Source organism: Camelina sativa, chromosome 8 (genome assembly GCF_000633955.1).
Source record: "Camelina sativa cultivar DH55 chromosome 8, Cs, whole genome shotgun sequence".
Lineage (NCBI taxonomy): Eukaryota > Viridiplantae > Streptophyta > Magnoliopsida > Brassicales > Brassicaceae > Camelina > Camelina sativa.
In genome coordinates, this window is record NC_025692.1 from 14,991,935 (window position 1) to 15,004,285 (window position 12,351).

Consider the following 12,351-nt stretch of genomic DNA (forward strand, 5'->3'; position numbering starts at 1 on the left):
TTGAAACTTTTGCGGTAAGTTACAAATTGTTGTTGTGTTTAAATTACAGATTTTGTGTGTTTATCATTCGAATTTGGTTCTGATTCTGTTTCTGATTCATTTTATGTCTTTACAAGCAAACATATAATTGGGATGCGTCCATCAATGGAAGAGTTAGAGCTGAGTTTGAAAAGAAGTTGAAGACCCGGATGAGTGATCAAGTGTCTCGGTGGAAGGGTAAGTGGAGGAAGAAAGGTAATGACGCAATGCCGCGGTGGCTTGATCCTACTGTATGGGATGGCTTGGTCAACTTTTGGTGTGAACCAAAATCAGAAGCAAAGAGTATCAATAGCCGTAATGCTCGCTATAGTGATCCTGATGGCACCGGAATACATAAGCACCGTTCTGGTCAGACCTCTTTTAAAGCCCGAGCACGAAAGCTTGTAAGTATCTATGTTTAACACAAGTTCATTAATCATATCATATATACAATATAGTAATATAGTTGTTTGATTTCTCTGTTTTTAGTCTGAGAGTACTGGTGAGCCACTACCTGATTTCCTGCGAGTACTAGAAGATACTCATAGGAAACCTGATGGGTCGTTTGTTGATGGACTGTCTGAGAAGGTGTTCAATGAAGTGTCGTCAAAGATAGCTGAAGCTGAGTCTTCCCTAATATCAGCGGATAACATGGAGAGTAGTGCTTCTGGTGGGTTATCACTAATTGTGAAGAACCAAATTTATGCCGAGGTAAAACATGCTTCATTGTTTATGTTAATGTTTGTGTTTGTGTAAACACTTATGGTGTCTATATGTTTTGTTCGCAGGTTGCTCCGAAGAAAAAGAACCGGATATATGGTGTTGGTAACATGCAAGCAGAAGCATCTTCAGCTCATATTGTTCAACCGCCTCCTCCTTCTGAAGATCCACTTGTTCTAGCTGCGAAGCTTGCTGCTGCCGAAGCTGTTCTTGAAACTCAGGCAACTCAACTACAGGCCAATGCACAAAAGATGCAAGAAAATTCAGAGAAGATGCATAGTTATGATGCATACTTTGATTATCTTGCATCTAAAGATCCAGAGTTTGCTGCTAGATTTCGCCGAGAAGATTCACCGGCCAGACCTGCCACCGGAGATGGAACCACCGGAGATGGAACCACCGGACAGTAAACAATGATGAACTTGTTTTGTAAACTTAGTACTCTTTATCCTCTCATATTTAGAACAATATCGGTTATTATGTTTTGTTATTGTAAACTTAGTACCATTAATTTGCTTAAGTATAAAGTTTAATTATAATTCCAGGTTTAATTTTAATTACAGGTTTAATTTAATTACCAAAATGAAAATTCTAATTTTTTTTACAATTTGCACCGAAATTTGCAACGGAAATTTTAATTGCAAAAGTCTCGCAAATTTGCGAGGGATTTACTAGATCCAGAATTGCTAGGATTTTGCTAGAATAGTAGTTCCTCGCAAAATGCGTGGGATTTGCGAGGGACAACGTTTCCTCGCAAAAGTTGCGAGGGAATTGCAACGTTGACCGATTTGCGAGACGCGATTTGCGAGGAACGGACTTTCCTCGCAAATTTCTCGCTTTTGTCGATTTGCGAGGGATTCGCGATAGATTTGTCCATCGCAAAAGACGTGTTTTCTTGTAGTGTGTCATCTTTCTTTTTTCTCTAGTGTTCAATACTTGGAAGTTATCTCCGGTTCCATCGGTATCTGAGGTGTTTTCAACGGAGTTGTTATATGCAAATATGGATATTTTATTTATGAAGATACTTCGCCGATCTAACATTTTAATGTTTCCCTGGATTGTGTGGTTGTTTTGAAGGCTAAAAATGGTTAGTTTTTTGTAATGTCGACAGAGATCCAAGAGACGTTGTGCAGTTGGCAGAGAGCAAAAGGAGCAAGTTTTAACCTCAACACAAAAGAAGAAACAAAATAAAAATCATGCTCCAGTAATAGATCAAACTCAAGATACAAATATTTCTGGATTCATATGTCATATTGATGGTTTTTGAAAGGCAAGTGAAAAATTTTCTGGGATAGGATGGTTTTGTACTCACTTAGGCAAGTCAATCTCCAACCATGGGAGCTGTCAACCTCCGACTAAGCTTTAACTCTTTAGTTACTGAAGTGGAAGCACTAGTATAGGCTATCACTACAAGAAAATTATTTTATTAAGATGTAATATTTAGTCACAATAAGAAATATTTAGTCACAATATAAACATTATTACAAATTTGTTACGATTTTTGAATGCTTGCAATACAATCGTCACAACTTTTAATTTGTTACAAAAACGTCACAAGAGTTGCAACGAATATATTAGTAACTATTTTGTCATTAATTTTTACAACACAAAAAGTAACAAAAGTGACTCAATTACATACTAACAAAACGTTTTACTTTATTTATAATAATTAGAGTTGTTTAATATGTTTTTATTGTGCATGTTAATTTATTAATTCGTTGTAATTAAATATTATATAATTAATTATGTAAAAGAAAAATCGAAACGGGTTGTTTCACAATCTGTTGCAAATGTCATTGTCTGACATATTTTTTTACCAATACATCCGCATGAAACAGGCTGTTTTTTTTTTTGTAGTGGTATAAATTGATTTGCTAAGGCTTTGTCTACATCTATATACATGCATGGTCCCATTGGAGTGAATTATGATTTATGCATATTAGATCGTGTTACATGATGAAGATATACTGTGTCCAACTCCAAAAAAATAAAAAAATTGATTATGTAACTAGCTCTGAAAGTAAAATCGAGTTTCTTTTCCTGTCTTGCTTCATATTATAGAGATATTCATAGACAAAGTACGCAAACAGAAAAGTATATTTCCTTTGTTTCAAAATATATGATATTTTAACTAAAATTATGCAGATTAAAAATTGACTATTTTAAAATAGATTAATTAATCTTAAACAATAATAAATCATATAAAATATAAAATCAATCTAACAGTTACATAGAACTTGAAACCATATTATATTATGAAATAAAAGTATTTTTCTAAAACATCTTACATTTTACTCCCTCCGTTTCAAAATATAAAATGTTTTAGAGAAGTTTTTTGTTTTATAATATAGGATGTTTTCAAGTTTCTATGCAACTTTTAGATTAGTTTAGTATTTTATATTATGCAATATTGTTTCTGATTGGTTGAACTTGTTAAAAGTAAAAATTTCTTAATTTGCGTGCTTTAGTTAAAACATCATATATTTTGAAACGGAGGGAGTAAAATAGAAGAAGTATCATATAAAAAAAAATATTATTATCCGAGAAGAAATCGAGGAACTTAATTAACATCTACATTTTGAAACGTACAAAGGCATGCATTGAAGTCTCGCATCCTTCTTCATCTTCTTCTCCAATTCAACTTCACTTTCAAGTGTCAACTGTATTTTGATATGACTCTTTGACAATAAATGGGAACCTTCACCGCCTCCATTTAAGGGACACCCGAAAATTGGTACACTATAATTGCAATCTCTCATTTAATGGTATTACTATGAAAATGTTTTATTGTTGCACCTGTCAATCTACTTCTGAAAAATCTATGGTTGTAGTTTCAGATTATTTGTTTTCAAGTTCTCTCTTGTGTGATTCTAGCTGTTGCTTTCACTAGATCTTCTCGTCGGCTCTTGTATATTATATCAACGTATATATAATAACATTAATTATGTACTAGAATTTTTTCATTATAAATAAGATAATATATTGTACCGTAACCTACCATTGATTATCGCTGATGATTTTGCTTAAAATTTATTGATGATGTGCATATATGATATATGTCATAAGATAAGTTAATTAGGGCTGATCAGTTAGTTGAATGAACAAATAATAATTTGTGTGGTCCGGTGGTTGAGTCTTATAATTCAGGGGGCATGGCGTAAGCTCGCATCCCACAAATATATGTATCCAACTTGAAACAAAAATACAAGTGTGTGGCCGGCCGGCACTAAGTTCAAAGTCTAGTTGAAATTTGAAAACCCGGTGAACTGAAATGTTTTGGTCACCTTTAGAACATCTCCATTTGTAGAGTTCTAAAATGAGTTTATTGATGTTGGAAACTTTTGATGAGTTTCTTAACTATTTAAGATACCGACTAAAATTTTAAAATGGTAACTATTTTTTGCTCTCTATCTCTCTAAGATAAGAAACCTATTTATAAAACTGTCAAAGGGAGGTGTTTAGTCAGGTTCACTCGGGTCATCGTATATTCATATTAAAAAGTTGCAATATACTTCCTTCGTTTCAAAATATAAAATTAATTTAAAAATTATCTAGAAATTTGAAAATATTTTATAATATGAAACAAAAAAAACTTCTAAAATATTTTATATTTTAAAACGAAAAGAGTATAACTCTAGTGTTTAGTTCAAGTTATAAGGCAAAATATGGTTTTGATCCCAAATTTTTAATTATTATACTAGCTAAGGCGTTAGCTCGTTCATCGCATATTGGTAACTTGCGATTTACTCTTGTAGGTTCGTCGATTGGTTCTCCAATCCCGGTAGAAGCATTCAATTCCAAAAAATATCTATATAAGTTGGAAAAAAACTCCATTATAATTTAAAAAATCAATTATTAATATAAGTGTGGCAATAACTCATATTTCTTCAAAAACCATCTAATTGGTACGTAAGCATTACTATGCAACTCTTAAAAAGATATTTACTCTCAACCTACGTAGCACTTATCAATATAGACAGAAGTCAGTAGATATCAGATTTAATTTATTTTGCCTGGGTGCGGCCAAATTAATTACAAACTGTCCAAGACAACAGAAGATTATTAAATAAAGGTAATACATTGTGTGACCCATTTTCAAATACACATCCAATAGCTAATTGAAATTGAATTTCTTTATATTTTATTATATTTTCGGGAAGGAAGTAGGAGTAGAGAGCGTTGGCTATATTTATATGCATCTGAAGGTTTTAAATTAGCTCTCTGGTTGCAGTAATTGAAGAGGCGAAACTTTGAATGCACGTCATGCATGGGCAGTGTAGTAGGCCCATAAATTTTTCTCTCTTCTTTTCTAAATTAAACCAATATTTTTGCTTTATTTATCTGCCTATATATATATATATATATAAGGTCCTCTCAATGGCCTACACAAAAATAAGCACATCGTACGCATAGTTATATCTCTACGTGATGTTAGAAGGTCCAGACAAAGGAAACATAAACTGGTTGCTGAAGAAACGAGAGGTCGCTTCGTCTTACTACATGGAGTCTGAGGAAGCTTCTAGAAAAAGAAAGGGTCAAGACTTTTTAGCAAATGATGAGCTTGCCAACAGATCCGAAGCAAAAAAGTTTATCGATACATCGATGGATCAGAAGGTAAACATCTTACATATATAAGTTTCTGTTATAAGGGTCAAAGGGTATATATCTGCATTTATTTCATGTTTTAAGAAGCTTTTGGAACAACCGGGAGGTGTATATGTATATAAGAATTGTTTCGGATCTTATGTTGTAGAGGAGAAGATTTAGTGAAGTTTCGACAAATATTAATAATAATATCGAAGAAGGATATTATCACCACCACATGAGTCTTGATCTTGAACTCAACTTGTCACCATCTCTCGATCTAAATCATCATCATGATACGTGTACTTACAATAAAAACTATGAGGAAGAGGAGAAGAAGAAGATGATGGAGAGTGGTTTGGTGTTGGGGCTACGTACACAGAAAAGCATGTCAAGGGTTGCTTTTGATCTCGATGACGATCGTTGCGACCGTGGTGGTGTTAGCGGAGGAAGCGAGGAGGAGATGGTTGCGAGGGTGTGCATAAAGTGCCATATTCTAGTGATGTTGTGTAAAGCGTCACCTGCATGCCCTAATTGCAAGTTTATGCATTCACCCGAAGACACATCTCTCTCACTTCTCTTTACTCCTAAGCCTACTTTGTTAGCTTAGTTATTATTTTAGTTTCTAATCCTATCTATATCTAATCACTAATTAATGCTGAGTATTTAATGGTTTCATCGAACAAATACTTTATTTGTTGGGATGTTGTTGGATCTTTAATTTGATTTATAGTATATCATCATTAATGCGATCCTCCTTGCCTTTTTTTGGTGTTTTTTGTTTTGTTTTGAATTATCACATTGTAAGTTTGAGAAAATAAGATTTGTTGGTGATCATAATTCATATAAATACATGATATATCATAGATTTCCTGTATTTTACTTTCATCTGGTCTCACCGGGCCACATCAATATTACCCCATTTGGAGAAGTTATAATTGAACATCTTTGCACAAGCGACGGCCAAAGTCCATGTGGTAAACGTCCTCGGTAGTTTTCCTTTCGTTTCCAAGATAAATTTTTACCAAGGGTTTTTTTTGGGGTGTAAATGTTTGTTTACTAAGGGTAATATTAAACATATTAAGTAGTAATAGATATTTTGGTAGATAGAAAAGTCCATAAATTTAATTGACTCAATAAATTTTTTCTAAGTTACTATTAGAAAATAACAAAAGATGTCACAAAAATTCGTATTGAAGTTTGTCGCATACTTTAGTATATTTGTTCCTATATTGTTTAGAGATGTTTATGCTAGTTATATTGTAGAACCATAAAATTATAAAATATGCACGCTTAGATAATGGAAATGAAACTTCATATTTGAAAAATTTGGTAATTTGCGTAGAGCTTATTTTCTTTTTCTTTTTTCTTTTTTCTTTTTTTCATTCTTCGTCATTCTTTTAATTATTTCTAGATTGAGATTTGTAAATGTTTTTTTTTTTCGGGAACTCTTTCCCTTCATTATGTTTGCGATTGTTAAGCAAATTTATTTCTCCTGGTCTCACAAATTTCATTTGTAACGTTGAGCAACAACTCAAGAAATTTCATTTGAATGTTAATGTGCACAATGATTATTTCTTTTAAGAATAATCAAAGATTTTATAAAGAATAATAATACAAAACTTTGTTTGAATGTTGAAATAAATTGAAGTACAAAAAGCCCTAAATTTCTAAATATCACAATACTTGATAAAACTATTTCAGTCCACAAATATATACACATGGGCTTTCTAGAACTGCTGAATATAATAAGTATATAACCATAAGAACGAGGCAAAACAAAAGAGCCCAAAATGAGTAACATACGTTGGTCATTTCACATTTGCATGATAAGTGGATAATACGTGAGTAACTAATTAATGCTCACTGCCTTTAAATATTTCGATTGATTTTTTTTTCTCGTCTTATATTCTTGTCAATATTCCATTCTTAGGCATGGTTCGCATGGACATAAAATCAGATATCTGCAAACCGATCCGAAATCGATCCAAAAAATCCGGTTTCGAGATCAAACTGAATGGTCATATAACCCGAACGAGAAAGAATTCTACTATCCAAAAAATCTAAATCAGGATATGAACCGATAACCAAAAAGTATATCTGAAAACACAAAATAAATCCAAAAATCTTTAAATTTAGTTATAACTTTATATCCAAACATGCCAAACTTAACCAAAATATCAAAATAACCTAGATATCCGAGTTTTTTAGTTATATTTGTTAAAATTATACATTTTCGCAAAATTAATTAAATTAAATCATTTTTATCCAAATTGAACAAATCTTTTTTCTATGAAAACTGATCTCGAACTGACACATATCCTAATCGAATATTAATCAAACAATCACAAAAGCTGAACGGATAATGAATTCTTTACCCAAATTATCTGAATCCAAAAAAATCTGAACTGATCCCAATCCAAAATCCAAACAACCAAATCGTAACGTTAATTTGGATTATGATATTCGACTGTATGTAATATATACAATTATATTAACAGTTTTCATGTCAATAGTTTTTTCATAACACAACTCTCTTTCGATCTATAACACACAAATTTACAATAAACGATTGGAGTTCCAAACCAGTGACCTCTTAATCTGCAGTCAAATGCTCTACCACTAAGCTATGGACCCGTTGTTGTTCATAATTCATTAGTGTCATTTGATTGTTTTTTTGTTTTGTTAAAAGGCTTCGGAATTTTTTTTTGTTTTTACGAATGAAAATGACACTAGTTCCCTTTTATTAAAAAAAAACTCAAAAATCATTAGTTAAACATAGTGATGTTAAAATGGGTGGACCCTGCCCATTTAAATCTGACCCGATTAAACCCTACCTATTTAGAAAATATAATTTTTTAAACCCGTTTAAATTATACCTTTTTAAATCCTGCCCACTTAAAATCGTTGATACTCGTTTAGCCCGTTTAAGTTTAAACATGTGTGTTTTTCAAAATTATAAACCAACAATGGTTTGGTATTTGTATTTATAAAAAAAAAAAATTTGTCTACAATGTTATAAATGTAGAGAAACTAGAGGTTGTATTCTCTTGTGTGTTATTCATTCAGTCGAATAAGAGTATATATATATATATAGTAGTACACAAAGCCCTAAATACAATAGGAATCCTAAACCGACTATGAATAAGCGAAAGTAGGACGATGGAACTTGTAGACTTGGACATGTATGGGCCGGTTGTGGAGATCCATCCTCAATGGTTTACAACACTCCCTCTTGGATGACATAACCGTGCAAATGCTAAGAGATCATCATAATACGCTTGGGGACGTTGCCTCATTAAAACCTTACCAGGAAAATCCAGTGGGACAAAAGCATGGTGAAGGAAAAAGAGTACATCACATATTACTCCCCCTGTTCTAAGCATCACTAAAAGTCCTTGAGTCTGTGCATCCTAATCTAATGTGTGAGCTTCCTGAAAGTTGATGTTGGTAATGACTTGGTGAAAAGATCGGCTGAATTGTCGCAAGATAGAACTTGCACCACTTGAAATTCTCCGGCTTTTTGTAGTTCATGTGTGAAGAAGAACTTAGGCAATATATGTTTCATCCGATCTCCCTTGATGTAACCTTCATTGAGCTCTACGATGCAGGCGGTGTTGTCTTCATATATGATGGTTGGTTCCTTGTCATCGGCCATGCCACAATCTGACCTGATGTGTTGAGTCATTGATCTCAACCAAACACACTCACGACTGGCCTCATGCATAGCCAAAATTTCTGCATGATTAGATGATGTGGCCGCAATGGTCTGCTTCATCGAACGCCATGAAAGTGTTGTACCACCATGTGTAAACACATAGCCGGTTTGGGACCTAGAGTTATGTGGATCGGATAGATAACCTGCATCAGCAAAACCAACTAAACCTTCTTTGTTATGGTTAGTATAGAATAAACCCAAATCCATCGTTCCTTGTAGGTAACACAATCTATATTTGATACCGTTCCAGTGCCTTTGGGTCGGACAAGAACTAAATCTTGATAGGAGGTTTACGACAAAACAAATGTCTGGTCTAGTGTGGCTAGCCAAAAACATTAACGCTCCTATAGCATTGAGGTATGGCACTTCAGGACCGAGAACTTCTTCATCGTCCTTCTTTGGACCGAATGGATCACTGTCCAAGTTGAGGCTTCTCACAACCATTAGGCTGGTCAATGGGTGTGACTGGTCCATATTGAATCTCTTGAGTACCTTTTCAGTATATGTCATTTGATGCACAAGGATTCCATTATTTATGTACTCAAGCTGCAACCCCAAACAAAACTTTGTTTTACCTAAGTCTTTCATTTCAAACTCTTTCTTGAGATATTCAACTGTTTGGGCAATTTCCCCAAAGGTTCTTAGGATGTTCTAATCATCCACATATACTGCTATGATTACAAATCATTTGTTTGCAAACTTCTGTATAAAAATACATTGACTGATGGGATCATTCTTATAGCCTTCTTTGGCTAGGTACTCACTTAGTCTATTGTACCACATATGCCCACTTTGTTTCAGTCCATAAAGAGATTTGTTCAGCCTTATGCAGTGTTGTTCTCGAGAACCTTTCTTATCTTTGAGCTCAATACAGTCTGGTAATCTCATATATATTTCATTATCCAGTGGACCATATAAATATGCGGTCACTACATCCATTAGCCGCAGATCAAGACTTTCTCTTATAGCCAGACTTATCAAAAATCTAAAAGTCGTTGCATCCATCACAGGGGAGTATGTCTCCTCATAATCTATTCCTGGTCTTTGTGAGAATCCTTGTGCTACAAGCCGTGCCTTATATCTTACGATTTCATTATTCTCATTTCTCTTCCTCACAAAGACCCACTTGTGTCCTACTGGTTTTATATCGAATGGTGTCCTTATAATCGGACCAAACACATTCCTTTTCTTTAATGAATTCAACTCCACGTCTATGGCTTCTTTCCATTTTAACCAATATGATCCTTGAGTGCACTCTAATATAGACGTGGGTTCATGATCCTCATTTATTTCAAGTGCTACCTTATAAGCAAATATTTCATCGATGTCGACATCTTTTCGGTTTCATTGAATTCCAGACATGATATAGTTTATTGAGATCTCATTATTATCAATACCTTCAGGACCTTGAGGTTCAGCGTCCCAAACCTCATTGATCGGTTCGTTAGGTTCTGTCGCAGCCATGTCTATGGTTTCCTTAACCTCGGTTTTATTTGCACCTTTCTTTGATTTCTGAGAGTTCCAGAGTCCGAAGATCTTGCCATTTCAAGATTGTTTGATTCAGATTCAGCAAACTGACAATCCGCGTATCTAGCCTTAAATAGATCACCTGTGGTCAATCTCTTTGACCAGCTTGTTTGCCACAGGATGTTCCACACTTACCCCCATGGACATACAATAATTATTAAACGCTTGGGATGTAAATTCACCAGCATTTTCTAGACGTATAGTCTTAAGTGGAAAATCTGGAAAGTGTGCACGCAGACGTATGATCTGGGCCAGCAATCTAGCAAAGTCTAGGTTTCTTGTGGATAATAAGCAAACATGCAACAATCTGGTCGATGCATCAATGAGGACCATAAAATATCTAAACGTCTCACATGGTATGTAACGCCCCTGAACCATTCCTAAGTCATCCCGGCCAGAACAGTCTTGGACGCTACATTAAGAAATATTCACCAACGATCCGGCCGAGGTTCTAAAACACATTCCGAATCTTAGCCAGTCCATCAGTGATATTTCCACCACTTTAGACATTACTTAGGCTTTTCAACCCTCGAGACATCTAAGTGTTGAGCCAACCCGGACTAGGCCACTTCAGACATAACTCGCTTTCGAATATAAAACCGAATATTATTTATTATTAATATGTCACAAGACAAAACTTAAAATGTTTGTGGCCAGGCATATTGCTAAAAAGATCTTACAATAGTTTTTACAAAAGAAACATACTTCTTCTTTTACACAAAAGCACAAAATAAAACCACTTTGGGCTCCTATCGTACAGCACGACCTCTAGTCCCTCTAGTGGTTACCTGCAAGACAAAATTTTATCATAAGTAATCTAAGAATACTTAGTGAGTAACAGGGGTCCCTGCAGAAGATTAGATTTCCAACCCCACCCCAAATCACAAGGAATCAATCAATCACCACACACAACAATCATTCAAGCAATCAAAGCAAGCATGCGGAAGCAAGCAAAGCAACAAAAACACACAAGCAATCAATGCAACATGCAAAACTTGAATAAAAATAAGTTTTTAAATAAGTTTTACTAGGGCGCAGATATTCCGTCTCCCATTCCTCTCCCTTTTTATCTCTGAATACAACCACAAAGGCATGCAACCAGAATAAAAAAACTCCAATACACCGTCGTGTATAGCCTCGATCAAGGTAGCGAGCCAAGATCGAGGTCCTCACAACTACATGCAAGACTATTTTAGTTTGCATGTTGAAACGGCTTTCCGGATAATGACGGACATGTCTCCATTCTTAGTGCGCTGATGGCTGCCCGGACCTCCCCGTCACGAACGCCACGAACTAACACCAACCAACAATTAAAGTTATAGATTTATGATCTTAAAGTATCATAAACCTCAACAAAACAACATGCAACAAGCAACAAGCAACATGCAACATGCAACAACACTAACTCGCTTGCAATAATCAATCAAGCGGATTTTCCATCAACGCTTGAGATTTTACATGGACAACCTCACATGCAACAATCAATCAAGCGGATTTCCCATCAACGCTTGAGAATTTACATGGACAACCTCACATGCAACAATCAATCAAGCGGATTTCCCATCAACGCTTGAGATTTTACATGGACAACCTCACATACAACAATCAATCAAGTGGATTTTCTATCAACGCTTGAGATTTTACATGGACAACCTCACATACAACAATCAATCAAGCGGATTTCCCATCAACACTTGAGATCTACCAAAGGAATTCCTCACATGCAATAGATCAATTAAGCGGATATCCTCATGCAAAACTTCAAGAAGAAATCAAGAAGAATG

At 34.6% G+C, this 12,351-nt stretch overlaps 1 protein-coding gene across 1 annotated transcript; it reads left to right on the top strand.

The window, feature by feature from the left end:
• LOC104707203 lies at window positions 4,950–6,115 on the top strand. Its single transcript, XM_010423503.2, has 2 exons — window positions 4,950–5,352; window positions 5,492–6,115. Exons 1-2 carry the CDS (start codon window positions 5,167–5,169, stop codon window positions 5,930–5,932), a joined length of 627 nt encoding a protein of 208 aa, XP_010421805.1. The 5' UTR covers window positions 4,950–5,166; the 3' UTR covers window positions 5,933–6,115.

Bases quoted from the DNA above. Each gene is read 5' to 3' on its own strand.
- LOC104707203 (XM_010423503.2), top strand. From the start codon at position 5,167: ATGTTAGAAGGTCCAGACAAAGGAAACATAAACTGGTTGCTGAAGAAA. The intron at 5,353-5,491 runs GTAAACATCTTA...CTTATGTTGTAG, and splicing joins ATACATCGATGGATCAGAAG to AGGAGAAGATTTAGTGAAGT.